The sequence below is a fragment of the Aquila chrysaetos genome, chromosome 26 (genome assembly GCF_900496995.4).
Source record: "Aquila chrysaetos chrysaetos chromosome 26, bAquChr1.4, whole genome shotgun sequence".
NCBI classification, from domain to species: Eukaryota; Metazoa; Chordata; class Aves; order Accipitriformes; family Accipitridae; genus Aquila; species Aquila chrysaetos.
The window spans coordinates 16,746,978-16,773,121 of record NC_044029.1 but is presented as its reverse complement, the minus strand read 5'-3'; the positions used below and the strand labels follow the sequence as shown (position 1 = coordinate 16,773,121).

General features: G+C 42.8%; 1 protein-coding gene across 1 annotated transcript in view; it reads left to right on the top strand.

Moving 5' to 3' along the window:
• MSRB3 (methionine sulfoxide reductase B3) overlaps positions 1–25,224 on the top strand; it is an 86,930-nt gene extending 61,706 nt beyond the window's left edge. The window contains 2 exon segments of the mRNA XM_030002846.2: positions 17,629–17,726; positions 22,782–25,224. Of these exon segments, the coding sequence (XP_029858706.2) occupies positions 17,629–17,726; positions 22,782–22,946 (263 nt within the window). The 3' untranslated portion in view covers positions 22,947–25,224.
• The last annotated feature ends 920 nt before the right edge of the window (positions 25,225–26,144 follow it).

Below are 26,144 nucleotides of genomic sequence, written 5' to 3'. Positions count from 1 at the left end.
TTCAATGTTATGGTTTATTTGTGCAAGTCTGTTTTAAAACTAATGAATGATGGGGAATTAGAGAGTTACAGCAGTGATAGCAGGTATTTAAAAAAAATTCAAAGCAAGAGTAAAGAATGCTGTACTCTCAGGAAATGAACTGATACTTACTGAAGCTCATGCAAATATTTAAATGATCTAATAAAGATCAGTGAATTAAAAAATAAGAAAAATAGTCCCATAGGATGGGCATAGAAAAGTAGATTGTTAAACACAGGGATAGCAGAAAGATATGCTAGTACAAAGCTGCAAATAAAATTATTGTTTGCCCTGCTCACCCAGTTTACATATTTGGATGGATGTATAGCCTTTGCTATACATTCTTACTATAGAAAGAGATAAAATGTTCAAATAGAGGAGGCTAAAGTTAGTCCCAGAAGCTGGGGTAGCCACAGCTAGAACTGTGAGAACAATAGGATTTTTTATTTGGGGACCAAACCTGTACATGGAAACAGGGTTGGGGACTTGTGTGTCCAGGAAAGTTTGCTTTAGGTTGGCAAGCAGAAATAAAAGATTTTGGTTTTTTCAATGTATTGAACTGGGGCAGGGTATATACCCCTCAGATTTTTTAACATAAATTGTTATTGTAAAGCTTTCAAACAAAGGCTTGAACTATATGCTTTCAAAATGAAGAGTGGAAAACAGTTGAGCTATTTGAATTTTGTCAAAATTCTCCAATTTTTCCAGTCAAAATTTTTTGCAAAATTTGAGAATTTTTCTGAAAGTTTTCTAGACCCCTAGAGACTGTGGTTTAAGGCAATTTTATTATTTAGAAAGAAACTAAAACCAAATTCCCAAACCTGCCATCAGCTCAAAACTTGGGCCCCATTTAATGGGATGCTTAAATACTGGTACCCACAGTTTGGTTTCCTTGGATTGGATTGCACAATCAGCTGGCTGTGACAGGCTTTTTTTCGGTGCTGCCCTGGTACAATGCAGCTGAACCCCTCTGTGACCCCTGGGAATGCCAACAATAGAGATGATCATTGCACACACAGCTCTCCAAAGGGTGATCACTTTGTTTCAGGCCTTTCTAGAAAACGATCCATAGTTTTGCAAGTATTTTAGACTTAGCATTTCTTGGGGTGTAGATTAAAAAATGTGTTAACTGGAGTAACAGTGCGAAACAAGTATTACACCGAGTGATAGCAGTGCTGGACACTAAGTACAGAGGTTGAACATTGAAAGTTTTGCTACTGAGGCTGCTTTGAATACAACAGAGTAGGAATTCTGCCTCCTCCCCACTCCACCTCCCCCCTCAAAAATACACCAAATCAATGGGATGGTGCCTTCTGCAAACAAAACACCATCATGTTTCATGTCAAAATGTACAACCGTTTTAATCTGGTTGAAGGTGAGGCTCTGAAGCTGATGTCAGATATGGCTTGTACTGAAAATCTGCAGGTCATTAAGTTGCCTGCAAGGGAGGGAAGTACGTTTTTAAGGTCCATTTTGGAATGTGGGTTGGAGGTCCTCAGGTCCTCTAGTTCTTGCTCTAAAGCCAGAAGCTGCAAAGCTTGTTTGGGTTTTCTGTGAGATGCTTTATGGACTGTTGCTTGTGGCATGGGAACCAAGTCATTTTTCAGAAACTGATTGTGCTGTTGGCTCCATTCTTTTCCTGCGGAGATTTGGACCATATTTTACCTCTTTGGTTGTTTTATAGGAAGGAACCCTATTGAGAACACCTGGAGTGATACAATTACAGCATGAGCGTTTAAAACCATGGGTATGCCTCAGCTTCCTGGGGAGCTGGGAAGAAGTCAGGGAGTGCACGAAGATTTTTTGGGCTGACTGCAAACCGTTCAGAGTACTAGATACCCTTCAAATTTCAGTGGAGGTTTGAGCTTAGAACAGTCCCTTTTAGGCAACCGAAAGCAGACATTTTCTGCTAAGGCTAAGAGTGCTCCGCAGCCAGAATGTGTGTTATTTTGGTTGCAATCTAATGAACATGTGAAAGGTATAGAGGGAAAACCCAGCAACCTCCTGCATTTCAGTCCTTCCCCGTCCCTCCAACTTCCATTGTTGCGATGCTGCTAAATCCGCTTTGCCTGCTCAGAACTTAAGTAAACAGACATTGTACTTGTGGGGAGTTATGCAGCATTTAAAGAAAGGTCTGAATTTGTTGAATAGAGTTGGATCAGTACTGGGGTAGCTTGGTGTCAAAGGTTAGATTTTGTTATATCCAAGACAGGGTTGGGAACTGACATACTGTAGCTTTTCTTGAGTGATCTGTTTTCTTAAGTGCTCACAGCATGCTTAGAGAATGAGAAGTACAGGATGTTTCAGTCCCTTTCCTGGAAAGTGCATCCTCTGCTACCTGCCTTCTGAGAAAAGATTTAGCCCAGATAATAACCCAGGTAATTTATTTTAAATTCTAAATTCGCATACTTTGCCTTTTGTAATGCTGAGACAGAGGAGATCTTTGGAACAGAGGGATTACAGGCTTATTTGAATTATGAAGGCACTGACCTCAAGCAGCCTTTTAGCCAAATCTGTTGTTCATGTGGTCAGCTTATAATCACGTTTCTGTGATATTAGTGCAAAGACGTAGTGTCGATGCTGAGTTCAGAGGTTTACCTTATTCTATCAATCAGGGATATCACAGTAAGTCATCCCCACACCCCTTGCCCTGTATTCTCACTTTCTGCCTTGTGTTGCCTCCAGTGGTTGTTTAACCTCTCGGTTAACCGATTCAGCTTGCTAGCCCAGAAAAAAAGCTGAATCATTTTCTGCTGGTTTAGTGAACTGAACTTTCTCCCCACAAATGGCTAAGCACCAGAGCAGGTGACTGGTGAGCAAGCAGCAGGACCAAGACAACTGAGAGCAGGGACAAGAGAAGGGCAGGAAGCTGATGGATTGCTTCAGCCATCTTATGACACCTTCCCCTAAGTCTGCCTTGCTAAAGCTTCTCCACTTTGCATACAAAATATTAGAAGTTGATTGGAACAAAAGCCTCCCGTGCATCTCCCATGGGACCTCCTGACCAGCAGGTTACTAGCTGTTCTGGGTTCAGAGGGTCTTTGGTGAAATGGAGACATCCCTATGAAAATGTTTGCTTCCAGCAAGCAAGCATTTCATGTTTCTTTTGTTTAAAAACCTGTTTTTATGGAAGATTTCGTACTGACCCCTTGTCAAGATTTTGTATTTTGCCTTCTCTCTGAAAGTCTCTGTAAGACTTTCCTTTTAGAATGAACCACAAACTCGTCTTTCAAACCTAAACAAAAAACAAGGCTACAGTTCCTTGACTTCATGGTCCCAAGCGCACACGGCCTGAGAGGAAGCTCAGACACACAGTTCACTGCCTTTTTGAGTGAAAAGGGAAAGAAAGAAATATTTCCTGTAGCGTAAGGAAGAACTAATGAAAAGAAGAAAGTGGAAAGGCTGAAAATGAGACGTTGGACATATAGGGTGTAAAAAGCATTAAATCAAATTAAAATCTAATTAAAATCTCGCCCTGCAGCTACTTTTCAACTTAGCTATTCTTGCTTACTGTCAGTTGGTCTGGACTATGTTTCTGCTGGCTAACTTCTGTTTTGTTAACAGTACTTCCAGTCAAGCCTGACCTACCTGTATGTCCCCACTTGCTTCATCCCAGGGCTCCCTTGGCAGAAGGTTTGGCAGTAAGGAACCAAATAAGCAATTGTGTGTAAGAGGTGTGAATCAACTTTGCTTCAGTAAATTCAGAATATCTTGCAAACTCATTTGGTGCTATTTATGCAAGGTTTCAGCAGAGTTTACTTTTGAAGTAAATATTAAAGTGAAATGAGGTCCAGCGCTGTCTTTGAATGCAGAGCATTATTTTACACCTCGTTAGGTCTGTTTTTCCCACTAATACAACAGTGGCAATTGGACAAGTAAAAGACTGACGGGATGAACAAAAGTGGTGTTCCTGTCCTGAGCATGCCAAATCCGTTCTGTAAATGTGGCATTAAAAAAAACAAAAAGACCCCAAACCACATGGCAGAAGTCAGGCCTCCCAAGGAAAACCTGCACTACAGCAGTATGTACAAGCTTGTGCATCTCTTTATTTAATGTTTCAGACCCTCCTTTCCCTTGACATTAGAAGGATCATTTGTCTGTGTGCAGCTAATTTGCTGTTTTACTTAGATTTCCTCAAGGAAATATGCAAAAGAGTGTAATTGTGGTTGGATTTTTTTTTCTGCTGTTGAAAATTTGAAGCTTTCATAAATGTTGAAAACAACTTCATCTTGTTACTTAGCAAGGCTCTTAAGTAACAACTCTTATGCTTGTTTTGGGCCCTGCTGGTCCCAGCACAAGCTTATGCTGCAACAGTTACCATGGGGGAACTGTCCCAAGCATGTGTCTGAGATGCCCTGTGAGAGTAAATTGTGTAGGGGAGGAAACCTATCCTTACTCATAGCTCCACACAAGCCGCTGACTCCTCGTCCAGAAAATTTAAGAGTATTACAATAACTGATAGTATCAAGATTCCTTTTTTTAGGAGTATCATCTAGCGAATGGTTTAGGTGATACCTCCCATCACTACTTGCATCACATCTCTGGCATCAGCTAAGTGTGAGTAAACCAGCATGAGAAAGGAGCCATGAAATGTGAGCTGTTCCACACAAAAATGTGCACAGCTTTCACGGATGCATAAATACTGTTGTAGATTTAAGGATGCTCTATTTTGACCTAATAATGACAATGCTATGGCTTTTGAATACCCCTTCTTTTTATTCCTGTAGAAGCAGCTTTGCAGTGCTATCCCTTCATACCCTGTTTTCCTTGCCTGCAAGAGTAAGATTTAGCTGCTGATACAGGATTCTAAAAGGCTTGGGGATAACGGACTGAATTAAACATTCCTCTTCCAGCTGCTGCTGTTCACAACACTTTTGACAGTTAAAATACATCACACATTCTCTTGTCTGTTTAATATAAACAATTAGTATTTTAAGTAGAGTTCAGAATCAGCCCCAAATAGGAGGATCCAGACAGGCAGTTCAGATAGGAAACTAAGGAGTATCCTAAATTTATATAAAAGTAGTTTGCAGTCAGTTCAGCCTATGCCTAACATACTGTCTACTGCCGCACATTAGACCATGGAAGCTAAGAGACCAGTGGCTTGTCTCTTGGGGATGAAGGTTTCATTTTTAATCTCAAAATCATTTTAGCACAACTTTTTATCTGAAATATTTAGTATGAAATATAAAATGAAGGGGGGGGGAATAAAAATTAGAATAAAGTATTTTTGCTTTCATATAATGAAACATTTTAGTTAACCCAAGATCAGTTTTGGAGGAAAGCTTGTTTAAAGAGAATTGTCCTTTTTCTTTTTTTCCATTCTGGAATGAAGACATTTGAAATCGTGAAACTCATTGAAACAAAAAAAAAATCTGGCTTCTCTGTAGGTTTACTTCCTTCAAGCTGAAGTAAACCTGAAGTAACAGAAGAGCTTTAATGCAAACTTAATTGTAGTATAGAAGCAACATTGTGAGAATAGTAGCAATCTTTGTAGTTTTAGGAATTCTAACATGATCTCTGCAAAGTGCAATTTGCTAAAATTTATTTCCTAAATGAGAGAATTTTTAATAAAAAGATTGTAAACTTAAAAAGCTCCTCACTCCTTACGAAAGGCATCCAGGATGCAGTACTATACATACGTAAAACCCTTCTTTTTTGAGTCTAGACGATGCATGGCTCCATAATGGAGAGGGGGTAACATTCTGTATAATACTGCTTCACACAGGTGGTCTTGAAATTCTCTGCACCTAAATTCTCTGCACCTAAAGATCTTGTGGGCACGAAGATCTCTCTGGAAACCTCTCTGACAACTTTTCCATGTCAAAAGCTAAGCATGCACCTCAATGTGAAGCTGGACCAGGACTAGGTATCATTTAGGACTGAACCCTCCAGCTACTAGCATGGGTACAATATCTCATAGGAAGCATTTAGCCTCACTTCAGCTTGCCGAGGAGGAAGCTACATTTTAGGTTATAAACTTCACATCAATGACCTGCCCTGTATTCCTTTGCAATGGTTAGTGGCTTGATTGCACTGGGCCCTGTAAGGGCCACAGTAGTGCAAATAATGAATCATAAATAAACAACTTCCCAATTTTGCAAAAGGAAGCCAGGCAATTAATTTCTTTTAAATTGAGACTTCATCTAAAATGAAATAGGGCCCTCAGACCCACACGGCAGCTTCTGCAGCCATCAACTCAGTTTGCACCTTTAAAGAAAAAAAGGAGCAGGGCACAGGGAGTAAAAATGAAAACAGCTTCAGGTTGTTCAATTTCCTGTTTGTTTAAATTTGTTCTTCCTGACATGCAGATTCATCACACTCCTTTCCTGGTGACTACTTCATTACATTAGTTTAGTTAGGTATTCAGAGGGATTTTTATCTTCTGACTCATAAAATTCTTGTATTCCCCTAAGAATTTCCTGTGTCTGACTGGAATTTTATGTCTTTGTAGTTTTAGCTGGACTTCTTGAAGAAGTTGCTTTCTAAATGACTCTGCTTTTGAGGTCTCCAAGTAGCGTCTGAGGAGCCAGCTCAGAGCCTCATTCCTGCTTTTCAGGAAAACTGATCCATGCCAGCACTTCGCCTCTTAAAATTTTAATCAGAAAATTATCTTAATCTTTTTAAACTCTTCCTTTCCCCACAGTATTTCCCCCTTGCTGCCCATGCCCTTTCCAGGTGTCCGCTTCATAATATTTTTGTCCAATCCCGAAAATGCACCCTGGTGGCTCAGAGTGCCGCCTGCAAGCCTGTCCCATCAGGTTTTCATCACTCACTTGCTATAAAGCAGAGAAGCTGAGGTTACGAGTATATTGGACCATTTAGCAGTTGATGAGAAATGCCTTTGTATATCCCTTCCCTGTCTGTTTTTAGTCCTTTCTGAGGAGGGTGAGAGCCAGGTTAGGCTGGAGCCCTGGTGTGTGCTTCTTTGAAGGGATCAGTGAATTGAAGGTGATGCTTTTTGACATGTGAGCTCCAGAAATGTATGGAGCGATGGTAGTGCCAACTCGCCTGCTCACACAGCAGCTTCGTCCGCCTTCGTTTCCCTCTCGGCGCGAAATGGCGGCGGTCGGCTGCCCTCGGTCATCGGAGCTCGCTGGTACCTTTGAAATAAATGGCTTTGAACAGGAGGAAGCAGCCGACAGAACGGCACCGTGCCCGTTTTCCAAAAGTCTGGGTGAAAAAGCAGGAAAAAACCCAACCCTGGTCACCCGTTCCGGTTTTAGGGTCTTTTCTCCTCTCCCGGATCCCGGTGTGTGGCTGCGGCGGGAGCTCCTCGGCGGGTGCCCCACACACAGCTTTCACCCAGCCGGCACGGGCACGTATCGGCAAGGTTCCTCTCCCCGAGTCTATTTGCTTATGAAATCGGCAGGTGGAGACAAGAACAAGGCTATGCGCTGCCGCCGCTCCCGCCCGCCCCGCCGGGCCCTCCCGGGCTCCCCCGCCCCGAGGCAGCAGCCGGCGCTGAGGAACGGGCGGGCCCGGGCCGGCCGCCTGCCCGCGCCCCCGGGCTTTCCCTGCGGGCCGGGCCGCTGCCCGCGGCCGGAGCTCCGTTCCCCGTCCGTCCCCCCGCCCGGCGCCTTTCCTGACCCTCGCCGCAAACGGCCCTTCCGCAGGCGGCGGGAGCGGCGGGGACGTTCCACCTCCTCCTCCCCCCCAAACGCCATGGCCCGCGGGCGCTTCCTTTCTCTTCTTCCTCGCTCGCCTCCCTCCAGGCTCGTCATCTGGGAGATGCCCGCTTCCCGCGCCCCGAGGGACGCCCCTGCACGCCGGGCTTGCTGGGGGGCGTCCGGAGCGCGGGCACCGCGCGGTGGCCGGTGGCCCAGCGCTGGAGGCGGGGGGTCTGCTCCGCCTGGGCGGCGGGACAGCGGAATGGCGCAGAGGGCCCGGGGGGACACACGGGCGAAGCGGCCGTCGGCGTTAGGGAAGGGCAGCCAAAGGGCGTCCACGGCTGACGGCGCGAGCGGCAGCTGCGGCTGGCCCGGTGCTGTGGGAGGCACCGTGTAATGGAGACCAGTCCCCGTGAGCGCGGAGGGTGTCCGTGAGGTGCGTGAGGACTGGGTGCCCGCTCCCGGCATCTTGCCTCTCTCCAGGTCTCTCCTGCGCATCGGCCCATTTCCTTTTGCCAGCCGTCTCCGAGTCTTCTCATATTTCTCCTCTTGCTTATTGCATCAGGTTTCTTTTCTAAGCCAATTACTCCTTTTCACATATTTCTTTACCTAGAATAGCATAAAAGAAAACAAGACCCTGAAGTGAGTTGGATGTTTATAAACCGATATTATTTGTCTGCAAAAACATGTAGTGAGTATAATTGACTTCCACTGTGACCATTCGTACTGTGCCCAATTACAAATGCTCTTGGCTTAGGTTGAGAATTACTTCCATGTCTTGAGCGGTTTGTGTACAGTACATTTGTTTTAATTATTTATGCAAGTAAAAAATAAAACAGAAGGCTAATCCAGAAGAAAAAGGAAGAAATCAAAGACGTGGTCATGTAAGGAATGGCACAGGCACCGGCGCAAATAAGAGACCTGTGCTGAGCTGATGTGCGCAGCAGCCATGTTAGTGCTTGCTCCGTCTTTGGGAGATTCCAGAGGCAAGCTGGGCTTACCCCAGCAGAGCGTTAAAGGAGAACAGCTCCTCATGAGATCGTTTTTAAGTAGTTTGCTGTTTCTTTCTGAGGGCTGTGTCACCAGCTACATAGTATGGCTGTGAAAAGTTTACCTTTGAAATTTTTCTTGAAAGAAAATACGGGGTTTAGCAGAAAGGGCATGCTTTGCTTTAGAAACCGTAACAGAAAGCAAAACAGAAGGTGAACATTATAATCTGAAATATGAACTTTTCCATTTCAATAGTTTCAGTTTTCAGAAGTTTTCAAAGTACAGCTGAAGTTTTCCATAGAAAACTTAAAGGAAAAGGAGTGTGTGGGAGTGTGTGTGCACACGTATATTGTTTTTGTCAGGCTTTTCTGTGAAGAAAGGTCTTTATTTTCTAGTCAGCATTATTACCCACCTCCCTTTGTTTGCATAAGAGGTTGTTAAAAAGATTTAAACCTCCGCCCCAAACCAACACTAACTCCAAACAATCTAACCCCGCAAATCATTCCTTTTTTCTTTTAGGATTTTCTGTAGTGCCTATAGCTGTTGCATCCTTTTGTGCGTGACAGCACAGTGTTCAACCGCGTGTTGTAGAGACAAAGTCTTAGGCAGAGAGCAGTGTAAAGTTACCCTGGGTACCAGGTCCAGGGTGGCAGAATTACCTCAGCAGTCTTTGCATAAAGCTGCAGTGAGTAGCTTCTGCACTTCCCAGGTGAAGCAGGGCTTCATGGCAAGGTTCCTTGCAGGGCTTGATGAGCCTGTAGCTTGTGATGAGATGTTCCTGCACTGGGATGAAAATCCTGCTGTGGAAATGTATCTATTTTAAGGACTAGCTTAGTGGGTAAGCTGTAATATGAGCAAAGAGGAGGGTTTTGCTCTCTACCGCTTCATGATGGCATCCGAAGGTGCCATACCCCACCTTCCTGCAGAGTCTTGTCTTGTGGCCAAATGGCCCTTGCAGCAGACCTAGTGGTTTGTGGCTCATTCTTCACCCTGCTGTTCAGTACTCTATTCTGTCAACCTTTGGCAGACATTGCCATCTGCTAACTGCCCCAGTCTTGGCCCAAATCCTGACAAAAGCTTTCCTTGATGTCCAAGAAAATTATGTCCCTTCTTAGTTATTTGTGACCAAGTTCCCTCACCAAGACATCTCATTCAATATCTAAAGTAAACAGAAGAAAGGGGGCCTTTGTCTTTTTTTGGTTTTAATCAGTGTAATAACTCTTTCCCTTGTTTCAGAACTTTACAACTGCAATGAGAGCCTGTTTGTCCAGCTGTAATGAGGAGGGTGCTTGTCTGCTAGAGCACTCAGTGCTGGAGGCACTGTAGAAGGAGGCTGAGTAGAAGGAATATAACTGCAAAAGGAAGACAGTACAAGCTGGGGGTTTTTTGAGTTAAAAATAATTCTGTCAGAACTCCACCTCTGTGGTTTCAGTTTTAGTGTGTAACCGAGTTCTGGCTGTTCTTTACCAACCTTATTTCCCAGACATGCATAACAATACTACAGGAAAATATTTCAACAAACAAATTGTGGATGTTCATTACTTGAAACACCCCATGACAAATTTTTCAAATATGTACTTCATCTGTGACTGCTGTTCATTTCAGTGCCAGATGCTGATTATTACAAGGTTGCATTTGCTGGGTTTTTTTTTTACTTTCTCTGTGAGCGCACTGCATTAGGATTCCAATTTTGTCAAATCACTTCCATTGTAAGGCCTGCCAGCTCTACTGCTATCCTGATTTACTCATCCTATATGAAAGCTTCAGTTATTTTAGTGGATTGCACAGGTAACTCATAGGTATACCGATAGCAAGATATTTTGCAATATATACATTTGTTTCAGCAATACTGCTTTTGGAAGGAAAACAAAAACATTTATTCGAAGTTGAATGCTTTGGACTGAGGTTACTAGGTCAACAGTAAATTTTAAAAACTATTTGAGACACTTCTTGATGGCATTTTAAAATTACAGCTTAAGGTTACACTGCTTCACATGATTCTGGTGCCTTTGATGCTGAAGATCTACAGCTGACTTATGTGTAAGATATATTTTTAAAAACATTAGCCATGATTTAAAGTAACAAGCAACACTGTTCAGATGAGGGGAGAAACCCATCCTTTGGGAGGAAGTGAGTTAGGTTCAGTAGTTTTGTTGAACCTGAACCAAGAAAGAAACCATTAGTAACTCAATCTTTCTAAGACGACTTGAGGAAGATCCCAGCTCCTGCCTACCCGTTGATTTTAGCAGCAGCCCAGACACTGGAGATGTCAGGAGTGTTACAGAGCAAGTCTCTAAAACAGCCGACTTGTATTTAGCAGTATTTTAGAGCACAGTGAAAGGACTAAGGAAGCAGCTAGGGCAACGGCGGTATCGTGATACAGTTATTAATTGCTAAAGAGAGCAGGCCCCATGCTTTCATTGCTCAAGAGACATCAGGGCACTCCTGTTCGGAAAAATTCAGATGTCAAATGAAATTGTAGATGCAACGTTTCAGATCTCCCTTAACAATCATTTTAAACAAATATAACCTCCTCCCACTAACAACGAAATAAATCTGGATTGCATATGCTGTTTCATAGTAAGTTATTTTGATGCTCAGAGTGCTGTAGTGGAAGAAAACAAATACCACCTTTATTTATGGCTTTCAGTTTTTTATTTCCCAAGTGAGAAACATAAAGAAAAAAAACAGATGACGATTGTCTCATAAAAGCTGCTATTAGAGGTTCAATTGTTTTGTAAAATTCCCTTCCCACACTGTTCTGTCAGAGTGGTATTTGCCTGCTGCGGTAGCCCAACTGTGCCGTTAGATACAGGTAGCATGTTAGAGATAAGCCTTCTCTTTACTGTTTCTTCCAAAATTAAGCTTCATTTTGTCTGTGTCTTCCCCACTGCCAACCTAGCTACCACTCCGACACTCCACATGTTCTGCTGAAAAACAGTACCATGTCGTCCTTCTTATATCTGGATGGTTCTGGAAAGGACCGACTGTTTTCTTTTCAGTGGAATACATATCTAATGTAAAGTCATTTGCTGGTGAACAAGAATGTTTCTGTGCCCGATTCTGTTTCTAGCTACATTTGGGTAAATTAGATGAACCTCCACTGAAGGTAGTATTACCTGATGGTAAAATACTTGTAAGTAAGAATGTTTGTTGTGCATTCATCATCATGGAGATACCATGAAAAATAACCCAGGATGTTAGCCAAAAAAAGCCCTATATCTGCATAGGCATTCTACATAATAGCAACATGTCACTTTGTAGTTCTACATTAAACTTGTATGTGAGAAGTTACAGCTGTGGATGCCTGTGTCTTTCAGATTCTGTTTCAATAAACCTGTGAGAAAGAAAAAAGTGAAGGCCCTTCAGCTTTACAACAGTTTCAAAGCAGAAGCTTTATTACCTTTTTTTTAATCCTATACACTTTATGTTTTTACACAGACATAGCTTCTCAGTGAAGATAAATGATGAGACTCTCCCTTAAAAAGCCTTTGGGTTTTCATTAATCCACATTAGGTTAAAAGGGAATCAGAATTCTAAAAATACAGCACATCAGAGAAACAAGGTATTTCTTAGGTCAAGGTCCTCTTTTCCATCTGGTGCCATTTGGTAGTTCTAACATCTTCCATATCCCCCTACTTTTCCATCTGGTGCCATTTGGTAGTTCTAACATCTTCCATATCCCCCTACTTCTCCATCTGTAAATAACTCACTGAAGTAAATGCTTGGAATAATTACAGCAAAGAATGATAAAATGCAGGCTGAACTTAATCTCTTTGGGATCTAAAATGAAAAACATAACTACAGACATCACAGTTATTGAAAAACTATGGAGGTCTCCAGTCGGCAGGTGTATGAAATGGGAATAATGTCAGAGCATTAGATGCTTTGGGATTGCAATTGTGCTGTTCAAAAAAATGTCAAAAGGAATATTAGTTCAGGAGAGGGGAAAAAATAGCTTAGCAGGGCTGATTTTCAAAAGCAGCCTGCCGTTTTGCTTCTGCAAATAATTATAGACTCATATTTTAATGGTTAGATGTCTAAGTGCTTGCATCCATTTATTAGGAAGTTGGAGATCTAACTACAATAAAATGTGTGCAAACTTGCAAAACTGGAAGGAGGTTTGAGATGCTTCTAAAATTGATCAATCAATCAACAGCTGGACTGCTTTCCAAAAGTTTATGGGGACAAAATGTCTTTCTTTTTTAGTTTGAGGCCAGCATTGCCCCAAGAAAAGAGTCCTGGAGTAGCCCACGAGATAAGGTTTTTTAGAACTTCCTGGGTTAATGTGAAAGAAACTATGTACTCCTGCTGGGGTTTCATATCTCTACCAGGAATGCACAAAGGGGGCTGGACTGTAGGCACACCATTTGCTGTCACTGCCTTACTCAGGCATTACAGCTACTTCAGCATCTCAATTTAAGAAGGAGACAAACTGTTCCATTTGTCAGCTGTCTGGGACAGCTGTGTGCTGGCTGCCTGTGTTGTCGTGATACCCAGCTTGTGCCAACTGCCTGTATAGGTGCCCGCCTTAGGCAGCTCGTTAGTAATACAGACTCCCTCAGGTACCTAGAAGAGGAGGTCTGAAAAGCGAGAAGGAAGATGCCTCTTTTGAATGATTTGAAACTCCATGCCCGGGGCTGCAAAAGCAGCATCCAGCATAGGTTACCAAAGCCAGCCTTTCTCTTCCTCCCTGTTCTTCACTGTTGCTGCCCAGGGCTGTACCTGGCCATCTCTGCTCTGAAGAAAGCACTCTTTGACGAAGAGGCATAAACTGCTGTCTCCTCTTTGCCAGAATAGGGACCATTATGAAAACCAAAATATTTGGTTTTGGTGACGGGGTATGGGGTGAATTTTAGCAACGTTGTGCAGCTTTTGCAAAATATCTGGGGGATGTCCCAGAATGAGGAAGAATGGGACATGACTCAGTATGTGTGACACCCAGCAGCATAAGATTCTTTCTATTACTCATGCAGGATGGACCGGAAAAGATCTGTCAGTAATGTTCAGTTTACACATGGTTTTCACTTAAGTACTTGACAGAAGAAAGTTTCATTGCTTTATTTAGTCTATTTTAGATCCAAGAAAGGATACTTGCTATATATCTGAAACACTATTCATCTCTGTGGCTGGCTTATTAACATACCAGAAACTGGCCCTTAGGACATAGCGGCCTGACTCCCATGTAAAGGGTCATCAGAGTGAGCACAAACACAACAGACTCTTATTTTAACGCCCTTTTATATTGCCAGTGTGATGCAAAGTGGTTGTGAAAATAAGAATGAGCCCATTTTAAATGTCTATAGCGTGATAAAAATTGCTGTTAGTGTGTCATACTCTCCCTCAAACTAAACTTTGCATTCAAGGATAAATGTATTCACAACTCTTAGCTGCTGTTCACACACACACAAAAAAGTGCAAATGTCATTTGAAGTTGTTCGCTCAGCTGGGAGACTCCCCCCACCCCCATCTTGTCTCCTGCAATTACCCTTTGCCCCTTTCCTCCAGCAGCTATTTCTTCCTAGCTGTTATGTTTTACCATCCTTCAAAAGACAGCGGCCCCGCTCCTGCTGCCCGCCAGATGTGGTGAGCTCCCCCTGGCAGAAAGTCTCAGCCCCGGGGTTCGCAGAGGGTCTCCTCCCGTCCTCAGTCTCTGCAGTGCTAAGGGTGACTGTTCCTCTCTCTCACCTCAGCAGAAGAGATCCAAAATGGTCTTCTTCCCCCCGATTCCTGCGGGAGCATGCCCTTTCCAAGTAGCCAGATAGCCTCCAAAGGCAGGCTGCAGCTTTAGTGCACGGCTAAAGGCAGTCCGAAATGTAGAGCGAGTTGGCCATTTTGCAGCCTTACCGCAGGAAGGAGGCAGGTGCTCAGGAGGACAGGAGTGGAGGAGCAGCAGCCAGCGGGACAGCAGGAGAAGTAGCCTGGGGCTTGCAAAGCGGAGGCCACTGCTGGGTCATTCACCACTTACAAAGACAGAAGGATCGTATGAAGAGTCCACAGGGGCCTCTTGGCTTTCTACGTCACGGGGAGTTGCCTGATGTGCAGGCAAGCAGACAGCTTCTACAGCTTGTTCCTGGCAGCTTTTGAAGTAGAGAAAACGGCCAGAGAAGGCTTAGCAAACTATCAAATGGGTTTTCCACTTTAGCTCAGGAGAGAGGAAATGAAACAGCAGAGGGGGATTGATTTTCCTGGTGAGTTTGGCTCATCAACTCAATGAGCAGTTCACTTGTCTTCCTCTCAAGGTCAAGAGAGTGACAGTGTGCCTTGCTGTGCCCTTCAGGACCTTTTCTGTCACAGGGTTTGCTCGGTTCTCAGTCAACCCTCATGGAGTTACTGGTTTGTCACAGTAATGCTGGTGCCTGGCCCGCCGTGTCACTCGGGAAGAGATGGCTTGACTGAGAGTTAAAAGTCCACCCTGTGGAGGCACAGTCTGCTTCCTGGTCCCTGTCTTGGGGACCATATGTGGCAGTGGTGGAGCCTTTGGAACATGTGTCATGTGTAGCATGAACTGACAGCCTAAACTGAAGTCACTCCAGTTGGGTACAAAGGCTACTTTAGGAGGAGCTTGCCTGTTTATATAGGTTTCAGATGACTTCATTTTTTAAAAGTGCATGGAGTGCATCCAAAGCAAATAATTTTTCTGTGGTGAATGGGAAGACCAAAAGGAAAAGTCTGGAGAAAGGAGGATGGATGGTCTTTCTTTAATGTCAAAGCTGACATAAACACATCTCCTCCAAACCCTTCTCACAAGATAATTTTCTCAGCAAGACACAGATTGCTTCAATCTCTGTGGAGCAGCCTTTGAAGCTTCCCCCTTATTGCTGTTATGGAGGAGGCAGGGTTGTCTTTGAGAATTTCTGTAGCACTGAAGTGTTCCTCCTCCAAAGGCTTTCACACGATCAGATAGTTGGTTGCTCCAAACAGCTCCCTCTTTTGAACTTCTTTGCCATCACACAAGGGCAAACTGATACGTCTGTTTTGCAAAATTATTAAATTAAAAAAACTAAAAAGGCTTCATTAAAAATACTCTGACCAGCTCTATGTAAGGCCTCAATTTTCATTAGACAGAGGCCCAGCTAAGAAGATGACGAATGGTGTTGGAAAGGAGCCACCAATTAGGAGACATCAATTTTTCTGTCAGCAGGATAACCCCTTTTGCAAAACTTGTCATATGTTTATTCCTTTTCTGTTTGTGAAGGTATTTGTTTGGCAGGGATATTTTGCATGAGGAGAGGAATTTCTAAATTGTTTTTTTACGGTTGTCACTGCTGCACTGTTTTGAGTTCCTGTCTTGTGGGATATTTTCCCAGTTCAGAGTTCTTGCTCCTCAGTCTGTCTGCTGTCTGTAACGCTTCCATTTGCAATACTTCAGGGGAAAAAAACTACTCCACTTACTCTGCAGTGAGTTCTGGGGTGGAAACACTTGTGATGGTAGTAGGCAACTTGGGAGCATAGGACTTGGGGCTTCTAGTGCCTTCAGGTTGCAGGCTTAGGAAAGGATGTTCCCAAAAGGAAGAGAAATGCATTTCTGAGCATTTCTTTCTTAAAAATTTATGCCTGTTATGCTTGCATCCTAATAAGTGTTCTTCCATATTTAATGGTTTAAGATACAACTGAAGACATATGGATTTTTTTCCAGTTTACACACTTCCTTTACCCACATTGAGAAAACTTGATAGCTTCCACACCTCCTTTTACTGTATAGGAAATTTTACTCACTTTACTTATGGGAAGCTGTATATATCCTTTATTTGTCTGCATGCAGTGATTCACAGCTGCTGCTGTGTTTCTTAATAGCTTATTGCCAGTCATTTATGAAATCATCAGTAGCAAATGCTTAACAGATATTAGAAGAAGAAACAAGGAAGTTCTGTATACATGGTCATGTGTGTAAGAGAGAGCAAGAGCTGCCTGTGCATGTTATATTTGGTAAGAGACTGAATGAGAAGGACGGATAGCCGGTGGGATTTCAGATGGGCACTGGTAGATGTTGACATGACCTTACAGCCTATCAGGTTCTTACGTGGGAACCCAGCTTCGGGAAATGGAGCATATGATGACAGGTTTTTGAGGGATGGCTGAAAAGTTACAGCTGTGTAATGGGTATCTACTGGGACACTGAATAGACCTGCGTTGTTTTTTACCTGTGTTGTGCAGAGGGGGAGACTTGGCATGGAATAGTCAAAGAGTGGAAGGTCATTATTTAGATGATAAGTGGCCATTACTGGTAGATCCGGTATATACCTTGTCATCATCTGGTGTCAGGTCATGCTGCTCAGCGCTCAGCTAGCAGCTGTCTTGAACATACGTGTTAATGAGTGCAATTGTTTTGTCCTGGATGCAGACCACATGCAGACCATCTACTAGTGTCTAATATAGGAATAGTTATGACTCCACCTGTCCACCTGGCTGATCTGAAGCACTCTCTACTATTTTGAAATTAGACACAGTAGTAGTCATCTCACTGCCTCTAATGTGTGATGGGTCAGTGTCTGAGCACATCCTTCTGCCTGTGACCATGCCTTGGTGAAGGCAAAGGTTAAGGCAAGTTTTGGAGCTCTGAATTGCAACTTACCAACTCTTTTATAAAGTACCTTTCCACTGCAAAAGCAAAACCACTTGTGTTCCATGAAGTCTCACTGTTTGTCTTCAGGGTGGAATTTGTGTTTTTTTAAACTGATGGTGAGTCTGAATCTGGCTTACCTGAGCAACCACCTTCGTGCCCAAGCTAAACTGCTACTGCTGCTTGTGGTGGAGTGCAGGAATCTCTGTTGAGATGGAAGATGGGCAACTAGTGGCACCTTAGTCCTTGCCTGTAAACAGCTTTGTATGTAGGGGGGAAATTCTCCAAAGTACCTAAGTGATTTAGGATCTAAAATCTCCATTTCAGTTATTTCCAGTCTCTGGAGTGAGATAAACATTTTTCAAAGTATGATTCTGTCTTGCAAGAGCAATGCCATCTGCCACGAAGACGCCCTCTTTTCTTACTTACCTTGTTCCTCTTTTCCAGGTTGGCCTTCCTTCTATGATGTGATCAGTCCTGATGCAATTACTTTCAATGATGATTTCTCCTATGGGATGCATCGGATTGAAATATCCTGCAGTCAGGTTAGTTTATAGTACACACGGACCATTCCAATGACAAAGGCTGCAAAAATCATTACAGCGTGCTGTATTTTCCCTAAGATTTGCAAACCTTTCAGTTCCATTAAATAGTAATCATTGTGAGAGAGCACAATGGGTCGTAGGTATAACAGCTGGGTGGAACAAGCTGAAGGCACAAAGGGCTCATTGGAATGCACGTTGTTGTCTCATGTGAGATTTAACAGAGCAGATGTAAAATGGTTGGACTCGGTCCTGAGTCTACAAAAATTGTCTTCCTGAAGAGAGTCCCTTCAAAGGAGCTCCTGAGCCTGAACCTGGCCGACTGACTCACACGTGAGCAGTTGAGAGGGAAGTGAGAAGCAGTGGAGCGACTGTCTGTGTGCTGATTCCATCACTGTGCATTATTGTGCAGCCATGCTAACTCATTCCCAACACTCATTCCCAGCGCAGTCCTAATGGCTGCCTCAAACAATCCCATCTGCCATAATAATGAAGTCAGTAGTCATTTGAAACATGCCCAAATTTTCCGTTATCTGTCTTGTTCTACTTTCTCTTACGCTTTGTGCTGCCCTCCTCTCTGTGAAGGGAGTGGCATAATCATTATCTAGCAAAGGGACAAGCAGCTGCATTGGCGTTTGGCAGACGTACCCAGCAGCTTGCAGTCCTCTCGTTCCTCATGCTCAACCTCCTCCTGAGAGAAGCAGCAGCTTCATTTGGGCAGTGATAATTTGCTGTTCTCTTTCCTGACAGTATTGGTGGAGGGTTAACCGATTTCACCCTGACAATATGCATCCTTACTAGTCAGTTAGTCCTCATATATAAATACTCAGAGTGAGTTAAGTTTCTCAGAAAGAGGCAAGATTGTCTTTATGGAGAATCCATTAACTTCAGTCTGGATAGAGGGTTTGGCCCAACATGTTAATGGCCAAATCAGCATGTCTGCTAGTATGTCACGTGTACTACATAATTCTGTAGTTTTTACATTGGTGATATGCTTTAGAAGATCCATTTAACACTTTTTGGGAAGATCCATTTCCCTAAATTTCCTAGCAAGGTAGCAATGGGACTGCGGACTGGGAATCTTGTGCTTCACCAGTGATGACTGGCATAATCAAAAATGCAGCCCACTCCCTTCAGCTGTGCTTAGTAGGCCTGAATAGTGCTAAAATCAGCGTACTGCCAACCTGCTGAGCTTGTGTCTGCTGAACACCCTTCAAGAGATGGACAGAGCTCCTGGTTTCACCTGAGAGAAGCCCAAGGCAGCTTGTGGTCAGGCCAAGGAATCTGGGAATGTCGTTTACCTGTTGCCAAACAAAATAGCGTTAGCAGATCTGAGACTAGCAGTATTAGCAACAGTCACATGCAGACACCATAAAATTAAAGCAAAACCAAAACCTGAATTTAAAGCATTAAGAAAAAAATGCGACCAAGGATGCTATGTAATCCAATTGCAACTTTCTACCAGCTACTCCAACTTCCTTGGGCAATAACCCCACTGATGATCAAGTCACGCCAGAAAATAGCTTGAGGAGTGGTGAGCATCTTTGCAGCCACTGCTCAGCACAGTCAATACCGCCGCATTGTGTATCCATAACAAAACCATTTCCTCCCCTCCTTGGAGCCCTAGGAATGTGAATCACACATGCAGCTGCAAAAAAATGCAGTTTTCCTGCAGCCTGGAAAGCAGTGGGATTGATATGGCAGGCCTTGGTAGAACTGGAGGGAAATACCCTCTCCTACACCCAAAACCTTATTAATCTTTTGCAGATGAAAAAGTAGTTGTTTTTTCTTTAAAAGTCCTTCCACCTGTCTGAGAGAATAAAAAACCCTCTCTTTTAATGTTTTCCATTATAGAAAGCAAACACTGGGGGAAAATTGCTGTGATATTAATCAAAAACATCCATGGGATTATCCTAGAAATAACTTTCACAGTTTTTTGGAAACACATCACCCTGGATGTATTTAAAAGGTCAATGATTAGTGACAGGTAGAAGTTAATTACAAATGCATTTGAGGAATACTGTAAAACTGGTTACATCTCTCTTTTTTCTCTTTCCTGCTTGAGAGTCCCTTCCCCTGAGGTCTCCCTAGCTATTATTTGTACCTGTACAAATCAATAAAATTCTGTAGTCACAGAAGTACTGTTTGCACATTGATATCTTGGACTCGGCTACAGCAGCTGACTGCAAGCTGCTTTCCATGCCTCCCAGCAGCATATTAGAACCAGGAGGCTTGGGAGATCCAAGCATACTGACAGTTAGCAGTGACCCCCCCCTTTCCTGCTCCCAAACACATACTTCAAATGCTTTACTCTAACCATTTCACTGTCCCAGTGCATTCTGCCCAATATATGTATGTGCAAGGCCGCAACGATGATTGTTTCTTTTTGGGATGCTTTGCAGACATGTATATACATCCTAGAAAAATGGTCGGTACCTATTATGTGTGTGGAGGACAGTAAAATCAATTCATCCTTTGTACTCTCAGCTGAGGGCCAGGTCTCTCATACTGTGATACAGAGGATTGAATTACGTTTCTTTTCAGGGCAGATGAGTTATAGAGTCCTCTGCAGAGAGAATCGCCACATAAATTTTTCGTGAGGGGTAATCTCAAAAGGTAACAAATTTTGCAGTAATCCAATCCTGGTCTGATTCTGCCATCACAAGAAGGTGTAATGAGACTACCTTGAACTCTCATGCAGCTTCTCAGGTTTTGTGAGGAAAACCTTTTTGATAGATTGTCTTTGTAGTCTGTATGTGAGTATATTGCTCCTGCAGACTGTTTCTCTCTACGGTTTCTCTTGTTCTGTTTCTGTCCAGTGGAGAAGGAATGATTTATCTTTGGTTAAATGTTAATCTGGAAAAGATCTGTTTAACACTTCTAGCCAGGAGGTTTTGAAACATTCTTAGTTGAGATGAGATGATTTAATTAGGATGCTGAACATTTAGAAAAATACTCTCTGTGGGACACTTAAGTTTTTTAAGATTTTTTTTCTCCCAAGGTATGGAAAAGCTTTATAATCAGGTGAAATGCCTCATTGTGAGAGACCCCACTCTGAGAAACAGCTCAGGTTTTCTGCCCAAACTGCCTAGAAAAGGCCTTCAATCTAAGGGAAGTGAAATTAAGTAAGCAGTGGAGAATGGAGGAAGGGGTGGCAAGACAGCAATCTCTCAGGAACAAGACCTGAAGCTTTGTCTTCTCTAGTTCCCATGCAACTTTCCCTTCCCTTCTCCTTACTTGCCATGTTTTGTCTTCCTTCCTTACAAAGCCGAGCCACTGCTGCTTACCCCAACTCATCCATGCCTTTTCCCATTGCCTCTGGGAGCTCATCCTGCTGATACCACGGGCTAGAATTTGTTATTGGGGTCCTTACTGGGCTGCCGTGGCTGTTCCAGCGACTCTTCTGCAGGAGCCGGCAGCCTGCCCTGGGATGTGGCTGCCTGGATGGGACCGACGGGTTTGAGCGCTGGGGCTTCACATGCCTGCCTGCCCTGCGCCCGGAGTCAGTGAGAGTTGTTGTTTCAGCTGTCATTAAACGAGAAGAGTTTCTGTCACTTCTAGCTGGTGTGAGAGCCTTTCAGTCTGTTGAGAGAGTTTAGCCTGAAGCCAGCCAAGACTTTACCTGCTTCTGCAGACACCCTCCCTACTGCTTTGGTGAATTAAGGGCCGTAACAGCAGGAGAACATTAGCAACACATTAACTGCAGGGTAGAGATTTGCCGTCACTAACTCATTCACGGCTCGGAATAATCAGTATTGCCTCTATGTATTTGGGACACTATGAATTAATTAAATGTTAAGAATAATTTGCACTCTTTAATTTTGGCTGTCTGACTGTGAGCCCACGAGCAGCTGTGTGATCTCAGTTACATCATTCCGGCTCTCACTGCGATCAGCTATTGACTTGAAAAGCCAAGGCTCTTTGGTAAAGCAGCATGACTTTCCTGTTAAAGATAAATATTTCTCCAGTGCAAGGTTTTATTTTTGTATTTCTCATGGCAGGCTGTAAAAATGAACTTGTGGAATTTAAGTGACTAATTACAAGAAGTTCTTATTATCCAGATAAGTTGTCAACCATAATGTGCAGTGACAGTAATCCTAATTTTTGAATAAGGATCAACTGGATCAGCTTCTTCAAAATATTGTACTCTTCCGTAAAGCAAGGGACTGGTACCTTTCTTACACACAGGCGCAGTAGTGTTCACCGTGAATACCACTGTGAGTATCTGAGGCTGATTCATACAAAACAAAAGTGTCAACACACCATCTGTAGTTTCATATTCCTTACAAAAAGCAAATTCATCAGCATTTCTATTTATAATTGCTCCCAGCTAAAGATTATTCATTCAGAAGTATTTTACATAAGTTCACTACAGGTCTTTTTCAGTATCCTGTCCCTATCTCCTATATACTACAGAAAGTAGTATGAGATGAGTAGTGGATGAGCTCCATCCCCTGCAGGGGCGAGGAGCAGAGGTGTACCCAGAAGGACCCTGATGCTCAGAAGAACGCCAGGATGTGGAAGTTAAAAAAAATGAGTATGAGGGCATACTCCAAAGAGTATCTTCACTGCTTTAGGTCCTTGTCAGGATGACCAAGGGGTTTAGTGTTTTCTTACCGAGGGGCATAACAGATGGCTGCAGGCTGAGGAGAGCCCAAAGCTCAGGCTGCCCCTTTCTTACACAGCTATCCTTCCAGCAGTAAGTGAAACGTGGGCAGTGCTGCCCTCACCACTGTGTTTTTAACTGAACTCCTGCCATGACATCATTGCAGAGACAGGCGGCTTCTCAGAAATAGGAGCCCAACCAAACATACGCAGTGGCACAATGGGAAACACCCAGGAAGTTTGGGCTTGAAGTCTTAGGTGCCTGTGGTATCTCAGAAGATCATCTCCCTGGATCACTCTTGCAAATAAAAGTAGGTTGTAAATCCCACTTGAAAGGGAGATGCAGGCACCAGTGTGCTTCCTTGGAAGCGGCTGCTAGTCATTGCTTAACACCACGGTGATGCCGTCAAGCTGCACAGAGACACAGTGATACTCTATTGTGTTTTGTTTCAGTGTGGTGCTCACCTGGGGCATATTTTTGATGATGGACCTCGCCCAACTGGCAAACGGTACTGCACAAACTCTGCTTCGTTATCTTTCAAGCCAGCAGACAAAAACAACGCCGGAGAAGGCAGCGGTAACGCCAGTCCTGCCCAAACAGGCAAAGCCGAGCTGTAGGATGAAACAAAGCCTGCGGAAAACTGCGCCGATCCCACACAGCTTACAAGGAATGTTTTCTAAGTTGCCTGCTCTCTTACATCCTAAGAATGTTTAAATGTATGAAAGCATTTTGCACCATCCTTCCTATTCCTCACCTTTTCGGAACTGAGGCCTTGCCTGCCAGTGCATTTACTATATAATTGGATTGAAAAATGTGTTGACTGACTCCACAGGTTTTCTTTTCCTTTCTTTTCTTTGAGATTGCTTTGGGGAATCCTTAAATTGAGAGGCTTTGGCATGATTAGTTATTAGTTTCCTCTTAGTGCTGTGTTACTCTAGGTTTGAACACTATTCCTTTCTGTGTGGGAGACGGGACTTGTGTTTATCTCCAGTCTATAGGAAACTTGTGGGCATAAGAAAATCCTGAATTCCTAGCACATCTCTGCTTTGTTCTGACTTGCGAGGCATGCAGCCTTTGGTCATATGTATTCAGCCATCTCCCAGCATCAGCCGCACCCTGCAAAAACTTGTAGTTATGGCTGTTCCTTCCCAACTGAGAGAGATGGATGAGATGTAAAGCCCATCCTTTGGCTAATTTACTGCCAAAATTTCAAGGGTGTGGTTGAAAGGATGTAAACATTGTCTCAGCATCTATTTTTCCCCTTTGTTTAGTATTTAAATCAAGGTTTTAACTAGTAAGGCTCACTTCTGTGGGCTACTAATGAGGCTTTGTCTTTTTGTGAGGCCTGTTCAGCAACTGTAACTCAAATCTGAATTAAAGTTGAAATCTGCAGGGGGTAATTATATGGACAAGTGCAGAGATAAACTTGAGAAGTGAAGTAGATGAGGGATGACACTGGGCTCTTTATCTTGTTGGTTACTACAAAGATTCAGAAACACAACAGTTTCTGCTTTAAGGGAGTTTAGGATTGAATGTGGCAGCAGGAAGAGGGAGACCCTCCTGAAGTATCCAATTTTAAAGATTAGCTGGTCTGGATGCATACTGCCTACAAGGCCACAGCCTTTAATTTGTGCAGTTGCGGTGTAGGACATGAGTGAGGGGGTTGGTTTAAGAAATGAATTTGAAAAAAGCCTGTCAGAGCTTCAGAAATTTTCATGCAGCAAGATTTTCTGTCCTATAAGGTGTTTTTCACAGCTGCTTTTAGATTTTGTTGAATAATAATATGTCTGGAGTTGTGCATAATACTGTTCTTTAAGCTATACTATACAGTATTTGCTAACACCACTTTGCCTTTAAGCATTGAGAGACTTAATGAATAAAGTATTTACTTTTATTAGCAAACTTTGTGACTAACATATTTGGATCCAATTTTATTTCGACCAGGAGCAAAGCAACCACTGATTTTTATGGAAGCAGGATTGAGGTTTTTATATCAGTGATAATAAACATATTATCTAAAGTACAAACATCCTTCAGTTAAAATATAGCTACTGTAAAAGCATACAGAATGGTCAGAATTGCCTTGTTTTAGCAACATAAGAAAGACATGAAAAAAGCATACAAAACGTTAACATCGAATAGATGCAAATAGGGATGATAAATATTTAGAGCTAAAACACTCAGGCTCTGCTGTAGCGAGCACCTACTCACATGAGTATTCCCCCAGGTGTCACACAAGGAATTGCTCATCGGCTGCAGGAAAGGTTGTGCAGACTGACTTTTGGTGTTTCAAGGCAGTCAAGTTTCTCTTGGTCCCATTGTTTTTTAGCAATTTCTTCTAGAAGGACTGCTTTTATCCCTTGCTTTTATTTAAAGAAAAGTAGGTTTTCTCTACCACATTTTCTGACATAAACATAAAAAAGGCAGCATCTATAAAAATGTGGTACATAAATGTGGTTTAATTCCAGATTGCTGTTGGATTTAAGTGTTATCAAATTTCAGTATATTCCTGCCTTATGTTAAAGAAATATATTGCTTAAACTTCAGTACGCAGTAATGTATGCTGTCCTAGAGGAGATTTATTTTTGCAGGATATGGAGTGCAATGAAATGAGTCAATATGGTGAGGTGTATGTGATCTCTGGGAGTTAGACCATTTAACATAGGAAACGCATTGTTCTCGCTTGTGCGCAAACTATACCACAGTGCAGTGCAAGGTAAGACAGATTTCCTTTTATTGCTCTTGGAAGATGCTAGTAAGGGCTAGTATTGAACCCTCCAAATTTGGTTCAGTCTGGTTATGATCATGACAGAGGAAACTTGGGAGCTGAGCACAATGTATAGAATAATAGGAGAATATTTCTGTATGTTTAAATTTTGCACTGTCTAGATGCTTATAAAAACTGAATGCAAACTGTGTAGAAATAGCAAACTATATTTTATATCTCTATTGTTACTCAGATGTTTAAATAGCATACCTTAAAATATCATGTAAGTCACACGTTATTTATATATACTATATATATATATATATATATAAAATTGCACAGGTTTTTTATATATATATATGTACACACACATATATTATCCAAGTATAATTTTAGCCTTCGGTACCTTTTTAATAACTAAGACCTTTCCTTAAGAGGGTTCAATACTTTTAAGAAATCAAATATACATTTTTCAAATTAAATTTGTTTTCATATATTTGTTGTACACAAATATAAAATAAATTTCTTTATAAATAGTTCTGTTCTGCTTCCTTATTTATCTGTTCTTATATCAGGTTTTTGCGCCCCTAGCTGCAGCATGGCTTGGGGAACTGCTTTTACTTTGCTTTCCCTTAACTTACTGTGAATATTATATATCCAGCACTTTATCTCCAGCAGGTTTCTGGCAGGGGCACAGCACTGCAAGGTACCAGGTGTCCTTGCACTTACCTGCTTTAGAGAGAGTATCGCAAGCACCCAAGCCCAATAGAGAGGGGAAATGTTTAGAGAAAGGCTCAACTTTTACTTAGCAGAAGTTTTGGCCACTTCCAAAAGATGCGGTGTGGGATGTGGTGAGTCGCAGGCATGCCATAGGAGACCTGCAGTGCCCAGGCTCAGTCTGCAGTGGAGTAACCTGGCTGGAAAGTTGGTTTCTGTCAAGGTTTCATCTCCAAGGATGCAGGTTTGGAATGCCCCACAGGCAGCAGGTTAATGCCGCTCAGTAGATCAGCTCTGCAGTGGGTTTTAAAAGATTAGTGCGATGGAGGGGAAGAAGTTGCAGGCTATTTTCAAACCAGCTTCCATGTTCGTGTTTGTGGGAACCAGGGAG